This window comes from Leptodactylus fuscus, chromosome 3 (genome assembly GCF_031893055.1).
Source record: "Leptodactylus fuscus isolate aLepFus1 chromosome 3, aLepFus1.hap2, whole genome shotgun sequence".
NCBI classification, from domain to species: Eukaryota; Metazoa; Chordata; class Amphibia; order Anura; family Leptodactylidae; genus Leptodactylus; species Leptodactylus fuscus.
Window position 1 is genome coordinate 175,010,090 of NC_134267.1, and position 21,322 is coordinate 175,031,411.

The following is a 21,322-nucleotide window of genomic DNA, read 5'->3' on the forward strand; positions in this document are numbered from 1 at the left end:
CTTTTTTACCCAGTCCAGGACTGCCCACCTGACAGTAGGGAGACTAAATAGCATATTGGGTGTAGAAAGTAAGAGAGTCAATTGCTCTGAAATGGTAGGGGCTAAAGAAATAATCCCAACTGCACCAGTGGAGCAGCACGTATTGAAGATTGCTAAGAGTTGGAGTTGCTGGATGTGGTGAAAGACCCGCTTTAATTTAAGTAGTCAGGCTGCGGTCACCCTAGCGCTGTGTAACTGTTCAGGGATTCCGTCCCCCATTCCACTTGAAAACTGCAGAGAGAAAAGATCTGCAAGTCTATGGGGTCCATGGGTTTGTGGGGGTAACTTCTTTTTAAGTGGATTGGGTTTCCGTGTTTCAGGTCCCTAAGTGGAGCCAAAAAACGGAAACCCCAACACTAGTGTAATTTGCACCTATGTAATCTTTCCAAGCAATGAGGTCCCTTCATTACCAGACACAGTGCCTTACAATCTGTAGGGGCTGTGCCTGGTATTGCACATAGCTTTGTTAAATTCACTTTAAAGGGATAGAGCTGCAGTATCACACACAGCTTCTACAGAATGTACTTACTGTGTCTGATAATCAATGAACAGACCACGATGCAGTGGCGTAACTAGGAATGGCGGGGCCCGTTCTCACATGACGCCCCCCCCCCCCCCAAGACCCCAACTGACCGCACCCCTCCCCCCACAATCCTGCACTCACTATTATGCCCCATAGTGGCCCCTGCACACAGTATTATGTACTGTAATACATAATACTGTAATAAATTTTCTGCCTGGGAAAGAAAGTGTTACAAGAGCCACATTCATTGTCAGTGAACAGTGTTCTCTCAGTTCTCACTTAAAATAGTCTTCACAGTCACTGAATGTGGCACATGTAACCCCTTGGTGTTACATTACCAGTCTCCATGCTCCAGAACGGCTCAATGATGCTGCTCATAGCTCACCCCATCCCCCTGCACAGCTATCTTCTTCATACGTGAAACTCCGCCCCCTCAATTTCAGGACGCATGTTGCTGAGGCCTTACCCTGCGCGGAACCAGACACCTTAGGGGGCCTCAGGCCTCAAAAAGTAAAGTTTATTTTTGGCATATTAGTGAGGGGGCCTGGCCCCCTAATGTGTCGGGCCCTGTGGCAGCTGCTATCACTACTACCGTGGTAGTTACGCCACTGCCACAATGCACACCTTAAACAGCTGATCAGTGGGGGGTGCGAGGACCCTGACAGATTTGACATTGATGGCCTATCCTAAGGATAAGTAATCAATATTAAAGTAATCATCTCATATGTTAATGAAATACCATTTGACAACATGAAGATATATCATATATTATATAAATTTGTTTGATTATAAAACAAGATCAATAGTAAAGTGCATAAAATAACTCTATAAACTGAATTTATATCTACAGCTGTCGGATCCTGAAAACATAAAGGAGCTACATGTGGACGAGGAAGACCGGGAAAGACACACCTTATAACCTGGAGAATGATTTATCCCTTGGGAATGCTGTGAACGGAGTCCATTAAGACACAAATCCAATGCAAACACCCTGTGCTAACCCACAATGGTTGACAAAAAAGTCATCTAAGCAATTCCAAACATAAAGAGGAAGCTTTTGTTCCATTTAGTGATGGTTACGGATAATTGCTACAAAAACAACTAAAATGGATTTCCTGAGGAGTCTCAACCTGAAGAAGAAAATGAACCAAAACAAGGCAATTTTTACATTACAGCGGCTTTGACTTTGCTGCTGTGTTTTCCTGTTAGCTTCATCTTTTTAAGTGAAAGTACACAAATTAGATTGTAATCCATTAACCAGGAGACACTGATATCCATAATCAGATTTCAGTACCTTGTTATTGCTGTAATAAAATAGTCAATTAGAACACACACTCATCCTAAATTAAAAATGAGTAATCTCACTCAAGAACTGAAGGAAAATCATTCCGAATGTGTACCAAACGCGGAGGTAGTCACCAAAGTCCTGCCCACCATGTACACCATCGTCTTCATCGTGGGACTACTTCTAAATGGAGTCAATCTATGGATATTCTGCTATATTCCCAGTAACAGGAGCTTCATTGTCTACCTGAAGAACATTGTCGTTGCCGATCTGTTAATGATCCTAACATTTCCCATGAAGATCATTAGCGATGCAGGCTTTGGGAATGAACAATTGCGCGTGTTTGTCTGCCGCTTCTCCGCAGTTGTTTTTTATCTGAACATGTACATCGGAATCATATTCTTGGGAATTCTGGGATTTGATAGATATTTCAAAATTGTTCGGCCATTGAATGCCTCATCCTCTTTCCAGAGTGTTTTCTATAGCAAGTTCATATCTGCACTGGTATGGTCACTTATGGCTTTGATATCCGTCCCTAATATGATCCTAACTAACAAGCAATACGACACACAGAAAAAAGTGACATGTGCCCAGCTAAAGAGCGAGTTGGGCTTAAAGTGGCATAAAGCTTCCAATTATATCTGCATCAGTATATTTGTGCTGGTTTTTTCCTTGCTGATAATATTCTATGTTTCCATCTCACGGAAAATATACCAATCCCATCAGAAATTCAGAAGAGGCTCCAATGCGGGCAGAAAGTCCACACGTAATATATACAGCATCCTGATCGTATTCTTCATCTGTTTTGTTCCATATCACCTATGTCGCATTCCCTACACATTAAGTCAGACCGGAAATGGTTATTCTTGTCGATACAAGAAAAACATCTTTTACGTAAAGGAGGTGACTTTGCTTTTATCGGCTGCAAATGTCTGTCTTGATCCTGTCATTTATTTCTTCATGTGTCAACCATTTCGACAAATGCTATTTAAGAAGATAGGGATTGAGGAGAAGCGTCCGGAAACAGAAAAAGCATCATGTAAAGTTTCCTCCTCACAACCGGCATTATTATAAGATATAACCAACCCAGTGGAAGATGAAGGTATTCCTAGACTCGCAGAATATTTATTATTTATATTGCAGCCATTTTGTATAAGCAGTTACTGAAGAGTATTTAAAGAAGATTTTTTATTTTTTGCACATTTCATCCCTCTTAAAGAGGACCATTCTTGTCCTCATAGATGTGTGGTATTATATATATTCAGTCGGTTTTCTAGCTGTATATAATATCACACATCTATGAAGACTTGAAAGATCCTCTTTAAGGCCTCAAGCCTCTATCGTTCCATATTCTGGAACCACGCACACTTTTGTACACCATGTTGGCTCCATTCATCTCCATATTCAGCAATAGGGTATTTGATGGAACTTGACACTTGTAAATTCTATATGTCTGGATATGAAATCGGATGCACCCAAATGTACAGTATGGGTCCAGAGATTTCTACGGGCACTTTAGAATGAATCCATAGTACAGCCATGTGCAGGAGCTCTTAGACAGTACCATGCAGTAATAGTTTTTTATTAGAGATGAGTGAGTACTGTTCGGATCAGCCGATTCGAACAGCACGCTCCATAGAAATGAATGGATGCACCTGGTACTTCCGCTTTGACGGCGGCCGGCCGCTTAACCCCCCGCGTGCTGGCTACGTCCATTCATTTCTATGCGAGCGTGCTGTTCGGATCGACTGATCCGAACAGTACTCGCTCATCTCTATTTTTTATCTTTATATACAAGGAGCACTCACGTAAAATTATATATAACTATATATGGTGCAAGTCTGTGATATAATATACTGTTCTTACATGATGTGATAACAGAAATGTTTAAGAACTATTCTCTATCATTGTAAAGGGCTACGTATGTTATAGTGGTCTTACATTTTGTGATATGTTATCTAAAGTACTAGTATGTTCTAATTTAATGATCATAAATTGTTGGCTTTGTTATTTGCCGACAAGTAATTTTTGTAGACAAAATAATCCCATGGATACATTTTTCCACATTATTAGTTACTCAAGGGTATGTTCCCATGAGGCAATTTCCTGCCAATTTTATGCCAGTGTGCAGATTTGTGTTTTTCTTATTATTACACATAAATGCGAAAAATCCACAGGTAAACATGAGCCACAATAGTTCCAAACCCTGAATTTATAATGATTGATGACCCATGTGGTAGCCTTAAAGGGCTCATGCCATGAAAAGTATTTATCTATCCATAGGATAGAGGATAAATTGGTGGAGGTCTGGCCACAGAGACCCCCATTGATCCCCAGAAGACGGGGTCCTTTTCCCCACTGAACATTCAGCCTGACTACATTGGTGGTGTATGGCACTCTCATTCATTTCAATGGAAGTGCTGGAGAAAGCCAAGGGGCGCCAGAGATAGAGCTCTACTTTAAAGAGGAGCAGTCACCATCTCCGCCACCTCCATTTGTTAGCTTTTATAATAGTTGCTGCTCTGCTGATTATAGCACAGTTGGTATTTTTTCTCTAGCCTTCACCATTCCTGTTAGTTTCAGCAACCAATATGCTAATTAGGCTCTCTACTGTCAGGTGGGCAGTCCTGGACCAGAGTAGACAATCTGGGAATGCCCACCTGACAGAAGAGATCCTAATTAGTATATTGAGTCTTAAAACTAACAGGAATGATTCTTCAAGAACAGTGCCTGAATCAGTGCAATGGCGCTTATGAAAGGATACAAAGAGTTGGCGATTGTGGTGAAAACCATTTCATATATGCCACTATTGTTCCATGACTAAGCATTTCTAATCAGACATGGGCTTTGGGGATATATACAATATACAGTATAACATAAGCTATGTACTACTATATATATACTAGAAGATATATAGTATCTCTTACTTTTATTTTGTTATGACAGGTTTATAGTCTCTGGTGGACTAAGCTGTTACTTGTGAATCCTGGACATAATATCCTTAATTGAAGAAACATTAAGATGTAATTATTGATGATAAACTAAATTATAGCACCTAACGCCAGTCTGTTGCATCAATAAGAAACACTCTAGTGTCTTCTAATAGAAAAGGCATTGCTCTTATTATTTTACTTAATTATGGGCTCAGGGTTGGAGAACCAGCTAAAAAGATATAATAGAGCTGAGGAAGGTTCAAAGAAAGGTAACAATACTAACATAGAGCATTGGAGATCTCAGTTTTGAAGAAAGTTTTTTTTGTTTTGATTTTGTTTTAAAGGTGAATAAAAGATGATATCTTTTTATGCATGTAAATATATAATGCTGCTATGAAAACAAATGCATTTTAGTTAGACTTTTATGTGTTTCCCATATCTGGGGCACTTCTTATGGCTAAGGAAAGAAAAAAATTGGTCTATTTTAACTTTTGCGAAACATGCTCTCAGCGCAAAGTATGGATGGTATTACAGGGGTTGTCTGGGATAACATGCATTTTCTACACTAATGTAAACACCCTCCCTCAACCTACTTTCTAAATTACATACTTTAGCAAAAATGTATATATACTTGTATTCCTGAGGCAGTCGTGTGACCGCCCCAGGCACATTTTCTGACTAATCTGGTGATGTTCTGTTTCCCCGTTTCCGGAAAATCACCAATACTCACCTATCAAACTTACTTCTTCCTTCTTGGCTCCTCCTCTTTAACTCTGGTAGAACATGCGCAATAGTCCTGGCCTTGCGTTGTAGTTGGTACTCCATCACTACTGCACAGGCATGGGAAGCTCCTCCGACTTGCACATGCACCAGCAGAGTCAAAGAAAAGTAGGAGCTGACAACACAGAAGGAAGTCTGGATAGGAAGACAGGTAAAATACAGAAAAGACAATGGAAAACACCAATGCACTTTTGTTGTTTTTTGTATCTGTAGAGTTTTTTTAGTTGCATTTCACTATGTGGGGCCTTAGCCTAAGAGCATAGACACTTGACGTGCACATGTGAACACGGACTCCATCTCCCCTTCTACTGCAGTTCACAAGATCACAAAGAATCCATAAGAAATAGGTCTGATGTGGATACACTGTATCACCAACTGTACATCTAAGACAGAAGTGCAGTGAGATGAACATACAGTATGCTTTTATTACCACAATTTATGGCTATAAAAGTAAGGTCTCCATGGGTGATGGGTTTTATAGCTTTCCAATACATGTTATCAGGCGTGTGAAAAGCAAAATGCAATTACAACTGAGGATGTTGTGGGTAAATATTGTGGACTCCATTGCTACAGATATGACAGATATGACTGGTTGCTGCGGGCAAATTGACTAGTTTTATTTTCTAGTATTTTAGTTCTTTACTTTAGAATATGAGATTTGGGGCATGAAAGGAAGCGGAGGCATCACTGAGCTAATCCGCTATTGTTTGCAGGGACAATGAGCAGGTAATTTAAGGGTAAACACTCACTGAACAGAAACACTTGTCTAGTAGCAGCAAGGAGTGTTTGGTTTTGCAGGGTTGTTGCACTTCTTTGGTCTTTAGCTTTGTATTATTGGAAACCGGTCCAGAACAAACACAGCTGTGGAGGACACAAAGCTGGATGCTCTGCTCCATGTAGGGAGAGGACATGCACTTTTCTACTTCTGAGACCTCCAGAGACAAAGAAGGTTTGATTAAATAGTAAATGCAGCAAGTTAAGAATAAATAGTTAATCTCTGGCTGACAATGCTATAGAACACATACACAACAGTGACAACATATAACTTACCATTATATTGTTTATACATACAACAAGTCAAAGGGATGAGCTTATGATTGAAGGTGATGCTACAACAAAAGGTGTCTGGATAGACTGACTCCTGTACCATTACCTTTAAGCTAGGGCTGTAGTAGTGTAACAGAAGTAGCATACGTTGCTATGAGAGCCGCCCAAAATCCATGCAAGATTTTTCTGTAACAGATCGGGGCCCACATGGCGTAAACACGAAAGCAAACACCGCAATTTGCCGCAGAAAAAAAAATGCACAGAAAACCTCTGCCGACTTTCTGTGAAAAGTGCTGCGGGAAAAATGTGATGCGTTGCCAGTCTAGAGTTGAGCGAGTACTGTTCGGATCAGCCGATCCGAACAGCACGCACGCATTGAAATGAATGGAAGCACCTGGTGCTTCCGGTTTGACGGCAGCCGGCCGCTTAACCCGCTGCGTGCTGGCTGCGTGCATTGATTTCAATGCGTGCGTGCTGTTCAGATGGGCTGATCCAAACAGTACTCGCTCAACTCTAGTTGCCACCACTTTTATGCTGCAACCGGCTGCGTGGGGCCTTAGCCTCAGAACCATTGGTTGTCACTGGCCATCATTTGTGATCTTACGGTTGTGAGCCTTGTACAGACTGCAACAGATGTAGAAGGAATTTTGTACATTTACTCTTGAATTTCTTAAAGTCTTTTCCCCATAGAATGGTGTGTAGGTGCTACTGAATACTATTTGTACTGACTGCAAGCAAGAACAGGGCACTGACCTGATAGACATAACCTGAAATTACAGCATCAATTGGGTTAAATCAAGATTGAAAATAGTCTTTAGTTGGCAGCTAGTAAAAATAATTAAAAGACCACCAACAGCCCTGGTCCAGATGTGCTGGGGGTCATCCTCTGACCACACAGGAAGGATACATTAAATATATGACCTGTATGAATTTCAGATGAACAGCTGGGGGTGAAAGGCGTGGGAAGGGGTTGGGTAGCTAGCTATCCAAATGTATGGACAAATGGGATATTAAAGCTATTGTCCACCCTCAGAGATGGCTTTTCATTATCATAACTAAACAATATCCATGTACTATTACACACTGAATACAGGAGGGAATTACTTAAATAACAACTCTGTAATATACTTCTGGTAACATAATCTCATCCATGGCTAAAGGAGTGTTTGGATAATAACAGGCAGGGCCGCAAAGAATGTACAATCCCCAGACCTCCATTGCAGATCTGAAGAACCAGACTGTGCTACAACCTAACCCATCCTTTCCTTAGGATATTAAAGAACAATAGAGATGATACAATTGCTGTACAGAATTGTTAACTAAGCAGTTCTCAGATATGTTCTAAAGTAATTCAAAGGTGAGGATTGGGGATGAGTGAACGGATTTGGCTCGACCCTAATTTTACAAAAGTTTTGTGCTCAACTCAAACACAATATTTTTATATTGTACATTGCAAGTCTCAGTATGTTTGTTGCAGTCTGCTGACTGGTAGCGTAGTTTTATGCCAGCCAATGCTCTCCATGCAGATAAAAAAAATTAAAAATTAAATTGTTCAGCTTTTGATGCAGAACCAGTGATGTAACTAAAGTCTAGTGGGCCCCGGTGCAATCTTTTGTCCCCCCTACCTCATCCCATTCTTGATAGTGATGGTTATGGGTGCCAAGTAGTTTAATCCACCTTAGTGTGGTTAGGGTATCTGTGGGTCTCCTAGGCTTATGGGCCAGATGGAAGATGAAATATCAATATTGATTAGAGATGAGCGAACAGTGTTCTATCGAACACATGTTCGATCGGATATCAGGGTGTTCGCCATGTTCGAATCGAATCGAACACCGCGTGGTAAAGTGCGCCAAAATTCGATTCCCCTCCCACCTTCCCTGGCGCCTTTTTTGCACCAATAACAGCGCAGGGGAGGTGGGACAGGAACTACGACACCGGGGGCATTGAAAAAAATTGGAAAAAGTCATTGGCTGCCGAAATCAGGTGACCTCCATTTTAGACGAATAGTGGATTTCAAATCCGGGTCATATGAGAATGTGAACTTTGTGACTATGAGACAGGGATAGCTGTACAGGCAGGGATAGCTAGGGATAACCTTTATTTAGGGGGGAATGTTATTAAAAATAACTTTTTGGGGCTCTATCGGGTGTGTAATTGTGATTTTTGTGAGATAAACTTTTTCCCATAGGGATGTATTGGCCAGCGCTGATTGGCCGAATTCCGTACTCTGGCCAATCAGTGCTGGCCAATGCATTCTATTAGCTTGATGAAGCAGAGTGTGCACAAGGGTTCAAGCGCACCCTCGGCTCTGATGTAGCAGAGCCGAGGCTGCACAAGGGTTCAAGCGCACCCTCGGCTCTGATGTAGCAGAGCCGAGGGTGCACTTGAACCCTTGTGCACCCTCGGCTCTGCTACATCAGAGCCGAGGGTGCGCTTGAACCCTTGTGCACACTCTGCTTCATCAAGCTAATAGAATGCATTGGCCAGCGCTGATTGGCCAATGCATTCTATTAGCCCGATGAAGTAGAGCTGAATGTGTGTGCTAAGCACACACATTCAGCACTGCTTCATCACGCCAATACAATGCATTAGCCAGTGCTGATTGGCCAGAGTACGGAATTCGGCCAATCAGCGCTGGCTCTGCTGGAGGAGGCGGAGTCTAAGATCGCTCCACACCAGTCTCCATTCAGGTCCGACCTTAGACTCCGCCTCCTCCAGCAGAGCCAGCGCTGATTGGTCGAGTTCCGTACTCAGGCCAACAAGCGCTGGCCAATGCATTCTATTAGCCCGATGAAGCAGTGCTGAATGTGTGTGCTTAGCACACACATTCAGCTCTACTTCATCGGGCTAATAGAATGCATTGGCCAATCAGCGCTGGCCAATGCATTCTATTAGCGTGAACTGAGTTTGCACAGGGGTTCTAGTGCACCCTCGGCTCTGCTACATCAGATTGCTACATCTGATGTAGCAGTGCCGAGTGTGCATCAGATGTGTAGTTGAGCAAAACTGACTCAGCACTGCTAAGTCTCTGCATTCGCATAGGAATGCATTGGCCAGCCTTCGGCCAATCAGCGCTGGCTCTGCCGGAGGAGGCGGAGTCTAAGGTCGGACCTGAATGGAGACTGGTGTGGAGCGATCTTAGACTCCGCCTCCTCCAGCAGAGCCAGCGCTGATTGGTCGAGTTCCGTACTCTGGCCAATCAGCACTGGCCAATGCATTTCTATGGGGAAAAGTTAGCTTGCGAAAATCGCAAACTGACAGGGATTTCCATGAAATAAAGTGACTTTTATGCCCCCAGACATGCTTCCCCTGCTGTCCCAGTGTCATTCCAGGGTGTTGGTATCATTTCCTGGGGTGTCATAGTGGACTTGGTGACCCTCCAGACACGAATTTGGGTTTCCCCCTTAACGAGTTTATGTTCCCCATAGACTATAATGGGGTTTGAAACCCATTCGAACACTCGAACAGTGAGCGGCTGTTCGAATCGAATTTCGAACCTCGAACATTTTAGTGTTCGCTCATCTCTAATATTGATGTCCCCTAAGACTCTTGGGCCCTGGTGCCTCTATACCCTCTGCACCACCTCAAGTTACGCCCCTGTGCAGAACTTTTAGAGTAAGAGATGTGGGCAGGCTGCTGAGTTCACACTATACTATACAATCCACCATGAGGACTCACTTGACACTGCAGATTTTTACTCTTTCTACCCCATCATTCCCACACAATTCTGCTGCAGATAATCTGCGTATCCTCAGGCCATTTAAAAAAAAACAAAAAAAAAACTGGTGTGGATGAGAATAACTAGGTTTTAAAAAAAGATGATAAAAACTAGAGTTGGCACCGACAGCAAACAATCACATCACCGCAGCTTTTTTTATTGCAGATCCTGCTGTGTTTTTTTTAGCTAGAGTCAGGAGTAGATTGAACGCATGGTAGAAGTATAAGGGTAAGTCCGCATTAAGTTTTTTTGGTCCGGATTTTGACACTGAATCCGCCTCCATAAAAAACGCCTCCTACGGCTAACACAACAGGACAAAACCGCTAGCGGAAAAAGGAAGTGAACGGCTCCCATTGAAGTCAATGGGAGGCATTTTATGGAGCCGGATTCTGAGGCGCATTACACATCAAAATCCAGACAAAAACAACTGTGTGAACTTACCCTAAGAGCTTACTATATATTTCCCATGCTTTTTGTAGCCACTCCTGGCTATGTATACTGTGTAGATATCAGTTGACTGGTGGTGGGGCTCAGACCCACACCAATCTAATAGTGTATCACATATGAACCATGTTTCCTCTTCTATCCATGTTCTCTTCTATTGTGTAAAATTCTGATTGTATATATTGTATGTTATATTGTATACAGTGAGTCATGCTAAATTATTAATACAATGCAAAGACTTACTAATATACGACTATGTAAAAATGGAACTTCTTATATTTTACTGTAACATTTATACAGTGGATATTGTATAGAAATGTTTTTATATAGATATATGAATGTTAAAATGTAATATATGTAAAATGTTAGTGTATAAAGATACAATTCTGAAGGTCTTGTTGTGTCAGTATCTTGTAGGGACCTTGAGCACCAGTATTTACACTAAATATAGATATGAGCTATCCAAGGAACGTATGATCACTGGGGAGCCGCCTACAGATCAATAGAAAAGGGGAGTCCACCTCATATAAAGACATATATGAGACTTTCAGAAAAAAGACAACGTTGCGGAAATGCAATGGAAAAAAGGGGCTGCATTCACACTATCAGGAAAGCAAATGAGATTTTGTTTCATTTCATTCACATGTCAAAAAGCTCCGTTTTCTAAATGTATACATCTTTGATAAATATAGCATGTTAATTTTAGCCAGTAGAGATGAGCGAACACTATTTGAAACAGCCGTTTTGAATAGCACGCTCCCATAGAAATGAATGGACGTAGCCAGGCTGCTGGCAAAGTCTGCGTGCCGGCCGCTTCCATTCATTTCTATGGGAGCGTCCTATTCGAAATCGCTGTTTCGAATAGTGTTCACTCATCTCTATTAGCGACCATTTTCCCTATATATTTAATAGGGGAAATAAAAGTGCAGAGAAAAGTGCTGCTTAAAGGGGCTCTATCAGCAAAATCATGCTGATAGAGCCCCACATATGCGTGAATAGCCTTTAAAAAGGCTATTCAGGCACCATAAATGTTATATTAAACTACCCCCCAGTTTTAAAATAATACCCTAAAAAAGAATGTGATCTACTTACACATCGTGCACGATGGGCGGGCATTCAGGGTGCGCCGTCTTCTTCATCGACGCCTCCTCTTCCTCCGATATCCTCGGGTCCCGTCCTCCTCCGGCGCTCGCGAACTGACATTGATAAAAAAAAAAAAAAAAAAAATGGCCTGGGTACACGCGCAGTAGCCGTAGTAGAAGCCGCATGCTACTGCGCATGCGCCCAGGCCATTTTTTTTTTTTATCAATGTCAGTTTGCAAGCGCTGAGGAGGACGGGACCAGAGGAAGAGGAGGCGTGGATGAAGAAGACGGCGCACCCCGAATGCCCACCCATCGTGCACGATGCGTAAGTAGATCACATTCTTTTTTAGGGTAGTTTAATATAACATTTACGGTGCCTGAATAGCCTTTTTAAAGGGTATTCACTCATATGTGGGGCTCTTATTGGCAAACCAATAAGTGATGCAAACATTTTAGACCGGCAGTTCCAGAGGTGGCATGATAAATCTGGTGTATTGCCAGACTGCCTTCAAAGTCTTCGGCCTGAAGACACTCTCTCCTCCCAACTAGGCCCATTCAGTCGCGGCTACCCGTTTTCTGGACCGGAACCTGCGGCGGCCTCCGAACATACGGTACCGGCAACTACTACACATCAAACTGGAGCTGTAAAAACTGTCCTCTCCCTCTCCCTTTTGTTTTTTTGTATAAGCTGCTTGTCCATCAATATTTATAGAACAATGTGATGTGTTCCTTACTCTCCACCTCACGTATTTGATAGATGTGATCGCCATCACTGGTCCTGCATCTACCTCTACACGTAGATTACATAGACTTTCACTCTCGAGTCTGAAGGTGGTCACTAACGGCCGAAACGTTACTGTACAAGCTCTACGTATGCACTTGTAGTAGTTTGCAAAGATTCCTTATTATAAACCATGATACATCTCCAGTGGGATCTATATTACAGTAAAGAAGACCTGGCCACATATATTGTATGTACATCACTCTATATTGTATTTTACGGGAGCTATGAACACAGCAGAGACAGCTATATATCTTTACGTATTCATTCAAATACTCACTGGAGAGAGATCATACTATACAGCAATACATAAAAAGTTTCAGTAGATGGCGAACAAAAACTTTTATGGCTTTTCAGTGAAATTAATTTCTAGGAACTCAATGTCTTTGAATAAGTACCCGGAATTCTAAAATAAAAAAAAGGATATGAACACTGTCGCAAGTGCTTACATCTCAGTTACATACCATTATTCCCATTTTTTTCTGTGAACAATACATTTACATTTATGTCATTAAATATATGGACTAAAAATATTGCTGTGCAAATGCCCCTTTAGGAATGAACCCCTCTATGTAAGCTAGGACTACACAGCAACTCCTGTACGGCATTGTAGGATACACCTGGCTACACTTCTGGTCAGGAGTTACAAAACCTGCTGCATATGTATGAAGAATGGATCTCACAGGACAGTACATACAGGTAACATCTTTGTTCAATATATAGTATATAATGGGGGAATTTACAAATCAATTTACGGCATTTGTTTAGGCATTAAGGTTAAGGCCCTACGTAGCAAAACACACTATGGAAAAAAATGCTACAGAGACGCATATGGAGTAAAAGTAAACAAACTAACAAACAAATTAACAAATTATGCTTTGCACACATTCAGTCAGTGCTATATGCAGCTAGCAGGTGCACACACCCTCGTTAAACATTCTTCCAATTTAACCCTTCCAGACTCAAAGGGGTTGCTCAGGAATTTGTTTATGGCCTTACCATAGGATAGGCCATATGTATCTTATTGCTGGGCAACCAACAGCTGGTCCAACCATGTATCAGCAGTTTGAGGCCATACAGTGTAGAATAAGAATAATAAATAAATAAATAATAATTAGACATTTTTCCGCAGCACTGTACAATTTGTAGGGTTCAAGTACAGACAAAAAGATACATTACAAAGAAAGTCACTTCACACAATGGGACTGATGGCCCTGCTTACAAGAGCTTACAATCTATAAGGTAGAGGGGGTGACACAAGAGGTAGCAGGGGCGGCATCGGAGGTAGCATTGCTTATATGAATAAATACTATAACTTGCCCTGCTGCCCTTGCTCCTTACACAGAAATATAATAATGTTACCGGTATCCAAACATAGCAATGAACAGTTTTTGGGTTTTTTTAAAATCAAAAACTATAAAGATTTGGTATAACTGATCAAAATACCCCACAAAAAAGGTAACACTGTAAAGACCTTCAAGAATATGACTCTCCCTTTTTTTTAATTCTACTTCAGTCTGAATTTTTTGCCACTTTCCCAGCACATCGAATGGAATATTATATTGTCCCACAAAAAAAAAAAAAAAAAAAAAAAACAAACAAAAAGCAATCCCTCATGTGGATAAGTGGCTGGAAAAAAAAAAAAAAAAAAAAAAGTCTCTTGGAGGGGGGGGGGGGGGGGGGGGGATATCAAAGCACAAAATATAAAATCAGCCCAATCCTGAAAGGGTTATACTATTTTGGTTTTTCATCTTCCCAGAGGTTGCCCTTCTCCCACTGTTTCCCACTTCTATATAAAAGAACCAAAAGGGTTACCTTTGTGACACTTTATAATAGTGGCTAGGCTCTTCCTGGCTGTGGTTGTCGTAATGTCAGCAGCCCAGGGACTGATCACATCATTCAGGATAGGTGATTCCTCAGGCAAGCCCGACAGGAGTGGAGGGGTAGGGAGTAAGCGCGCACACCAAAGTATAATCTTGAACAGTTTATTAAACACAACGCGTTTCGGGCATCTGCCCTTTCTCAAGTGTGATACAAACTGTGTAGTGGTGAATACCAGTATGCTGCTTCGCTTCGCTTTGCACAGATACCAGATGCTGTCATAGTAGATTGTCAATGCAAAAAAAAAAGAAACAGCCGCACAGGTAAAACCATATAAATGAGTATTGTAGAATGACGTTTTTACAGGAACTATTTAAATGGTCTGCAGTTATGAGATTGTATGTTCAGTTTCCGGCTGTAATATTTTTCATGTGGTTTTCTAACTAATGCAGAGGTTTCAGTTCCTCCGCAGTGACAGAGTGCCTGACAGCCTGCCTGCACATACACTTTATTGTACAAGGTGCTCTTAGCCGGTAACGTTCTCATCATGATTGTCACACCTCACTATCTGTAAACCGGACAGCGACAGAAACAGGTATGTTTTGTAATCTTTACAAATATATAACTTGAAAAATGTAAAATTGTAATCATTTTCTGTAAGCGATGTGTGTGTGTATGAATCTCTCAACCTGCCTGAAGTTCCTATGGTTAGAATTTGGGTTAATTTGTTTCAACTAAATATATTGAAACTTACTAGCATGCTTTATGTATCAATAAGGTCCCTGAGGTGAGGTCTATTGGACTAAGCTTCAAAAATACAATATATAATACAAGGTTACAAGATAGGACTAGTTAACCAAAGTACCAGAACATCCTCCAGTGGACCCTGTTTCACTCGCCTCTGTGGTCTACATGTGGTCTGTACTTGGGTGGTAGAACAAGAAACCTAATAAAACTAATTGATGATCTGTTATCTAAGTGAAATCATACAAGTAAAGCTTATAGAATTAAGAATAGATGAAGGGTGGAACCTCTAAATAATTTAATGTGGTACACCCAGGGAACCCAACACTGGCCAACACTGAATTACTACATGTTGTATATATAGTATACAGTATCTTGAATGGGTTGTCCAGTCCCACAACAATTTTTCATACTGATGACTAATCGACAGATCACCTGTTCTCGCAGCTTCAGGAGTTGTGCTGCAGCCATGTCTAATCTATAGCAGTGGTACCAAGGCATTGCAGCACTGCTCCTATTACTTGAATTCAGGAGAGCCTGCCCATATTCCCCATCCAGCGCTAAAGCATCTGATGCCCAGACACTGCTGTGATAGCTGATCTGTGCAGTGTCCAGGTGTTGGACCCCCAAGATCAGATGCTGATGGCCTCATCTGTGGATTTGAGGCCGGACAACCCCTTTCAAGACCTTTAAGGCTAGGGCCCCACGGGACGACTTGCAGATATAAAGCGCTGCAGGAAAAAACACGGCAGGAACGCATCGTGGTTCTTCCAGCAGCATTTTAAACAGAAAGTTCGGAGTTTTCCTGCGGACTGTTACAATTATATCTACGGGGAAACCGCCCGACGTTTCCAGAGTTATAATTGACATGCTGCGATTTCCAAAACGTTGCTGGTTTTGGAAAATGCAGCAGGTCTGCGCTGCGATTTTTACCACAAAGTGGGCATGGGATTCGCAAGAATCCCATCCACTTTGCAGTTACTGTAAAATGCCGTGATTTTTCCCACGGCATTTACTCCACAAGCAAATTGCGCAGTTTCTGGCATGTGGGGCCCTGGCCTAAACAAAAACTATAAAAGTGTTACCACCTATGATGTTTACAACCCCAGTATATAACTCCATTATGGTAGATGACCTAGGCACATATACTAATATGCACACATAACTTAAGGCCCCACGTTGGGGAAAAGCTGCTTTTTTGGTTGCAAATTTTACTACTATTTTTCAAGCCAAACCCAGTAGTGGTCACAAAGCACATGGGAAACATAAAAAGAAGCTCTTAAGCTGGATTCACATGGAGTTTTTTGGTCAGGATTTTGATTCTGAATCTGCATCAAAATCCAGCTTAAAAAAAAAAAAAAAAAACACCTCCCATTGAATTCAATGGGTTCCTTTTTCTGCGAGCAGTTTGTTCCCGCTCGCGGAAAGAAGAGGCGACATGCCCTTTCTTCAGGCGGATGCCGCAGATGATTCAGCCGCAGACATCCGCAACACGACACTCCTTCCCAACTAGACCCATTCATTTGGGCCTAATCCAGAGCAGAATGCCGTGACTGGATGCCGATGCACTGTATGGATTGGACTCACATCCAGTTGCAGCTAGCCGTTTTTTGGACAGATTCTGAGGCGGCCTCTGCGTATACTTCTCCATTCTGCTCAACTCACTCCTGGCTTTGGATGAAAAAAACAAAATCTGCCACAAAAAAAAAAAAATAAAAAAGCAGCTTTTGCACAACATGGGTCCAAGTTGCAAGCCGCAGCCGAAAAATGCTTTGGGAAAAACTGTGATTTGTCCTGCAGAGTTTTTCACAGAAAGCTCCTCTGTGGACTTTCTGCTTTTATTATACCTATAAGTAAAAGGCCAGCATTTCCGTAGGTATAAATTACATGCTGAAAGTTTGAAGCATTCTTCCTGCGGATTTTTGTTTTTGTCTGCAATATGTGGATGAGATTAGCCAGAATCCCATCCACTTTGCAGGTACTGCAACGACATTTCCATTGCGGCCAAAACAGTCTTCTGAATACAGGATATTGATAGACCAATGTCAATTTGATGGGGGGGGGGGGCAACTCTTAGCAAAGCCATCAAACAGTTTGGTGCTTATGTTATTTCTGTGGCCTCTTCAGTGTTCAGCTTGGCCCATTTGTCTAGAATATTGCAGAATTGTACCATTAACGTGAATGGCGCCATGCTGCAATGCACTAAACAAACAGCTTGCATAAGAGACCACAGTCACATATTTGATTCCAATGACCTATACACAGAGGTCATCAGAATCAAATTGGTGGGAGTCCGATGCACAGACCCCATACAGATCAGCTGTGCTGGCACACCTCTGGGTACAGATAATATAAAATGGATGGAATGAGAATCAGAAGTTGCCATCCATCGTGTTGCATGGGTACCAGAGCATTACAGCTCTGCCATTATAAAATGGACAGAGCTGTCCGCAGTATATCGTTCGGCACCGTACACTATCCACTCCAGCTGATCAGTGTGTGGTCCAATTAATATTAATGACCTATCTATCAAACAGACACATGGGAGTGTCTAGAGTCAGAATCCCACTAATTTGATATTCTTGGTTTATTACATAACTTCTTTATTGAGTGTCTTCTTATCATCCATGGTACACAAGTCTTTCACAACATAAATTGATAGAAGAGGGAATAAATAGACCAAAAATATATTCAGCATTGAATATTATTGAAGTATTTCCTAAACCTACTGCGGAACATTATTACAAATTTACCATAGCATCAACAGCATTGTTCTCAGATATTAGTGTTACAAAGCCGATGGCTCAGTATTGTTTTCACAATCACCAGAGCAAAAATGGAATTTTTTTTTTTTAAGTTCAGTTTCAACTACGTCAATAGACAAGTTGAAAACCACTAGGACCGCAATGCTGCATGTTTACAGCAAAGGAAAGGGGGAGGAAAATAGTGTATATCAGATGCTGAAAATAAGAGGACTACTGCAGTGCAGTGCTACAAGATACCATACTAGGACATTGATTCCAGGTAGCGTCACTTATACTACATTATTAACAAGGATTTGGGATGGACACAGCGGTTTATTTTCCCATTTACATTGTTATGGCATAAGACTTTATAAAAAAAATTATTTCATAAAAAGGGATGTCCAGCCAGTTATTTTTTTAAGCACAGAATTTATATTAAAAAAAAAAAAACTAAATGAACAACATCATTTTTTTTTTTTTGCATTTGTTTTCAGTGACAAAAGGACTTTATTTTTATGTTTCTTTTATTTCCTGAATATTCTTTCTTTATTGTAATATCCGGAAAAAAGGAGACAAAAGGTGTTTTCACATTTTTTTTTTTTAATTAAAATTTTTTTTTTTCAGTTGTGCCAACCGCTCTGTTTTGACTTTTCAGGACAGAATGAGTTTTTTTTAATCTATATATTTTTTTTTTTTTTACAATTTTATAAAGTGTTAATAATACTATGATAAAAGTATGAACAAAAAAAAAAAATAATAATATTTTAATTATAAAGATATTAATATATTTTTCCTTCTGTTCCTCAGTTCTTATTTCAAGCTATCCTGAAAAGTGACGAAGGTTTTATTTTATAATGACAGACACGACCAACAATGCTAATTTGACCTGTGACGTGAACAAAAACTTGGAGCCATTCACCTATTTCTATTGGTTGATCTTTTTGGTTGGATTCTTTGGCAGTTGCTTTGCATTGTGGGCATTCACTTGGAAAGACAACAACCAGAAATGCTTGAGTGTATACCTCATTAACCTGTTAATAGCCGATTTCCTCCTGACTTTGGCCTTGCCATTTAAGATAATTGTAGACATGGGATATGCATCTTGGAAGTTGAAGATATTCCACTGTCAGGTAACAGCTTGTATCATTTACATTAACATGTACATTTCAATTATATTCCTGGGATTTGTCAGTATGGACCGCTGTCTACAGACTGTACAGAGCGCTAAACTTTACCAAATACAGAAACGAGGATTTGCAAAAATGTTGTCCGCAGTAGTCTGGGCTCTCGTACTGTCCATAATGTTACCAAATATGCTGATACCTATAAAGGATATCCAGGAGAGGGAACATGTTGGGTGCATTGACTTTAAAAGCGAGATGGGAAGAAACTGGCACGTGCTCAGCAACTTCATCAGCATTGCCATATTTTTTAACTGCTCTGTTATCATTCTGATCTCTAACTGTATTACTATTAAGAAGCTTTACAGCAACAAGGACGGTGAAGAAACCAACAACATCAAAGCAGCTTTGATAAAGATCTTCCTTGTAACTGCAGGATACGTCATATGTTTCCTTCCTTACCACAGTGTTCGAGTCCCTTATACCTTGAGTCAAAACGACGTGATCACAGACTGCAGCCTGAAGCAAGTGCTCTTCCATGCCAAGGAGTCAACCTTTCTACTCTCAATATCAAATCTTTGCTTTGACCCCATTGTCTATTACTACTTTTCCAACAACTTCAGGTCTAAAATAAGTAAAACGTTCTCCTTAAAGAGACAGGAAAGAGTTGACGTTGGGAGAGACAATACTCTTGAGACGGCAGTGTAGAAAAAATAACTATTACAATATTAGGATTTATCCAACACCAGCTCTAACTACATTGACTACAAAAGATACTTGTGTTTCTGTCGTCACCGACAAGTGATGATTTGTTACAACGTAAAATCACCTATAACTGTAAATGAAAGACGCTATTGTATACATGAATAAAGATAAGACGATTACCTTAAGTTAAAGGTGGTGTGCCATTATGGATTGGACGCTGGTAGTTTGATTACCAGGTACCCCAAAAGTCCCCCTAAAGCCTCCTTGTGAATGGAGCACCAGTGTACTTACGTGACTGGTGCTTCATTCACTTCTATGGGGCTGCAGGTGCTGCCAGAGATTAGTCTGTGTTTCTACAGCAAGGGCTTTAGCCTAAGGTCCAGACCGATAACGCTAGTGACATGTTATCTCTCAGGGATTGGACATGATAAGATGCAACAGGTTTGATTCTTCCTTCCAACAACATCATCTGTCAGGTGCCCCCATGAACATGAGACAGTTGTTTGTCTAGGCATTTCCTATCAGTAGAGAGACACCCACACCCTACAACAAATAAAGATTTGTAAGGGGCAACACAGTGGCTCAGTGGTTAGCACTGCAGCCTTGCAGCCTTGCAGCACTGAAGTCCCGCCAGGAACATCTTTGAATCCCGCCAGGAACATCTGGAAGGAGTTTGTATGTTCTCCCCATGTTTGCGTGGATTTCCTCCCATTCTACAAAAACATACCGATAGAAAAAAAAAAAAAAAAAAGTACACTGTGATCCCTATATGGAGCTCACAATCTACATTTAAAAATAAAGATTTGTAGACACAAAGTAGTCCATGTTAGAACATTCATGAACTTATATCTACCCATCCATACACACTTATAAGGCAAACATACCTATTGTTTCTACATAAATCAATCACAAACACATATAATTCTACCAGCCATAGTATCAACATTTTGTAATAGTACCAATCACAGCACCCATTTAATACTACCCATCATAGTACCTATATGGTCACAGTGGCAATATAATGCTATCCCTATAGCCCTTGTATTATAATTTGTAGTAAAAAAAAAACAAAACATATAATGATACTTGTACCACAAATTATACAATTTCATTATAATACAATTATTTTCCTCTTAACACTCCTATGGTCACAGTAGGAAGTCACATGTATTTGGCTTGTCAGAGGTTTATTTCTTTTGACAACTCTCTACCACATACAGGAAATTACAGGCTCAGGCCTTATTCACACAGTCAGTTTCTGGTCAGTGATTTGCACCATTGACTGTAAGCCAAAACCAGAAGTGTAGTTCACACAGAAGTGAGGTATAACTGAAAAAATGTATCTGTTCTGTGTTTTCAATATGTTCCTGGATTTGGCATATAATAACTAATGCACTGATCAATACACTGATGTGTGAATAAGGCCTAATACAGCAAGAGGGTTCAATTATTCACTATTCCTGCTTATAGCAGAATGAAGGATCAGGACCAAGGACATCTACAGTATGTCTACACATGGAGCCATATAAAATGGACACAGTAAAAGTAGGGTAC

At 40.9% G+C, this 21,322-nt stretch overlaps 3 protein-coding genes across 4 annotated transcripts in view; 2 read left to right on the forward strand and 1 right to left on the reverse strand.

Moving 5' to 3' along the window:
- P2RY14 (purinergic receptor P2Y14) overlaps nucleotides 1–3,000 on the forward strand; it is a 34,355-nt gene extending 31,355 nt beyond the window's left edge. For both annotated transcript variants that reach the window (XM_075268808.1, XM_075268809.1), the window contains exon 2: nucleotides 1,413–3,000. In XM_075268808.1, the coding sequence (XP_075124909.1) occupies nucleotides 1,914–2,921 (1,008 nt within the window). In that variant the 5' untranslated portion in view covers nucleotides 1,413–1,913 and the 3' untranslated portion in view covers nucleotides 2,922–3,000. The remainder of the gene's footprint in view (nucleotides 1–1,412) is intronic.
- Nucleotides 1–21,322, reverse strand: part of MED12L (mediator complex subunit 12L) — a 300,557-nt gene that overhangs the window by 223,643 nt on the left and 55,592 nt on the right. The window lies entirely within an intron of this gene.
- GPR171 (G protein-coupled receptor 171) lies at nucleotides 18,777–19,908 on the forward strand. The gene has a single exon (XM_075268810.1). It carries the CDS (start codon nucleotides 18,797–18,799, stop codon nucleotides 19,769–19,771), a length of 975 nt encoding a protein of 324 aa, XP_075124911.1. The 5' UTR covers nucleotides 18,777–18,796; the 3' UTR covers nucleotides 19,772–19,908.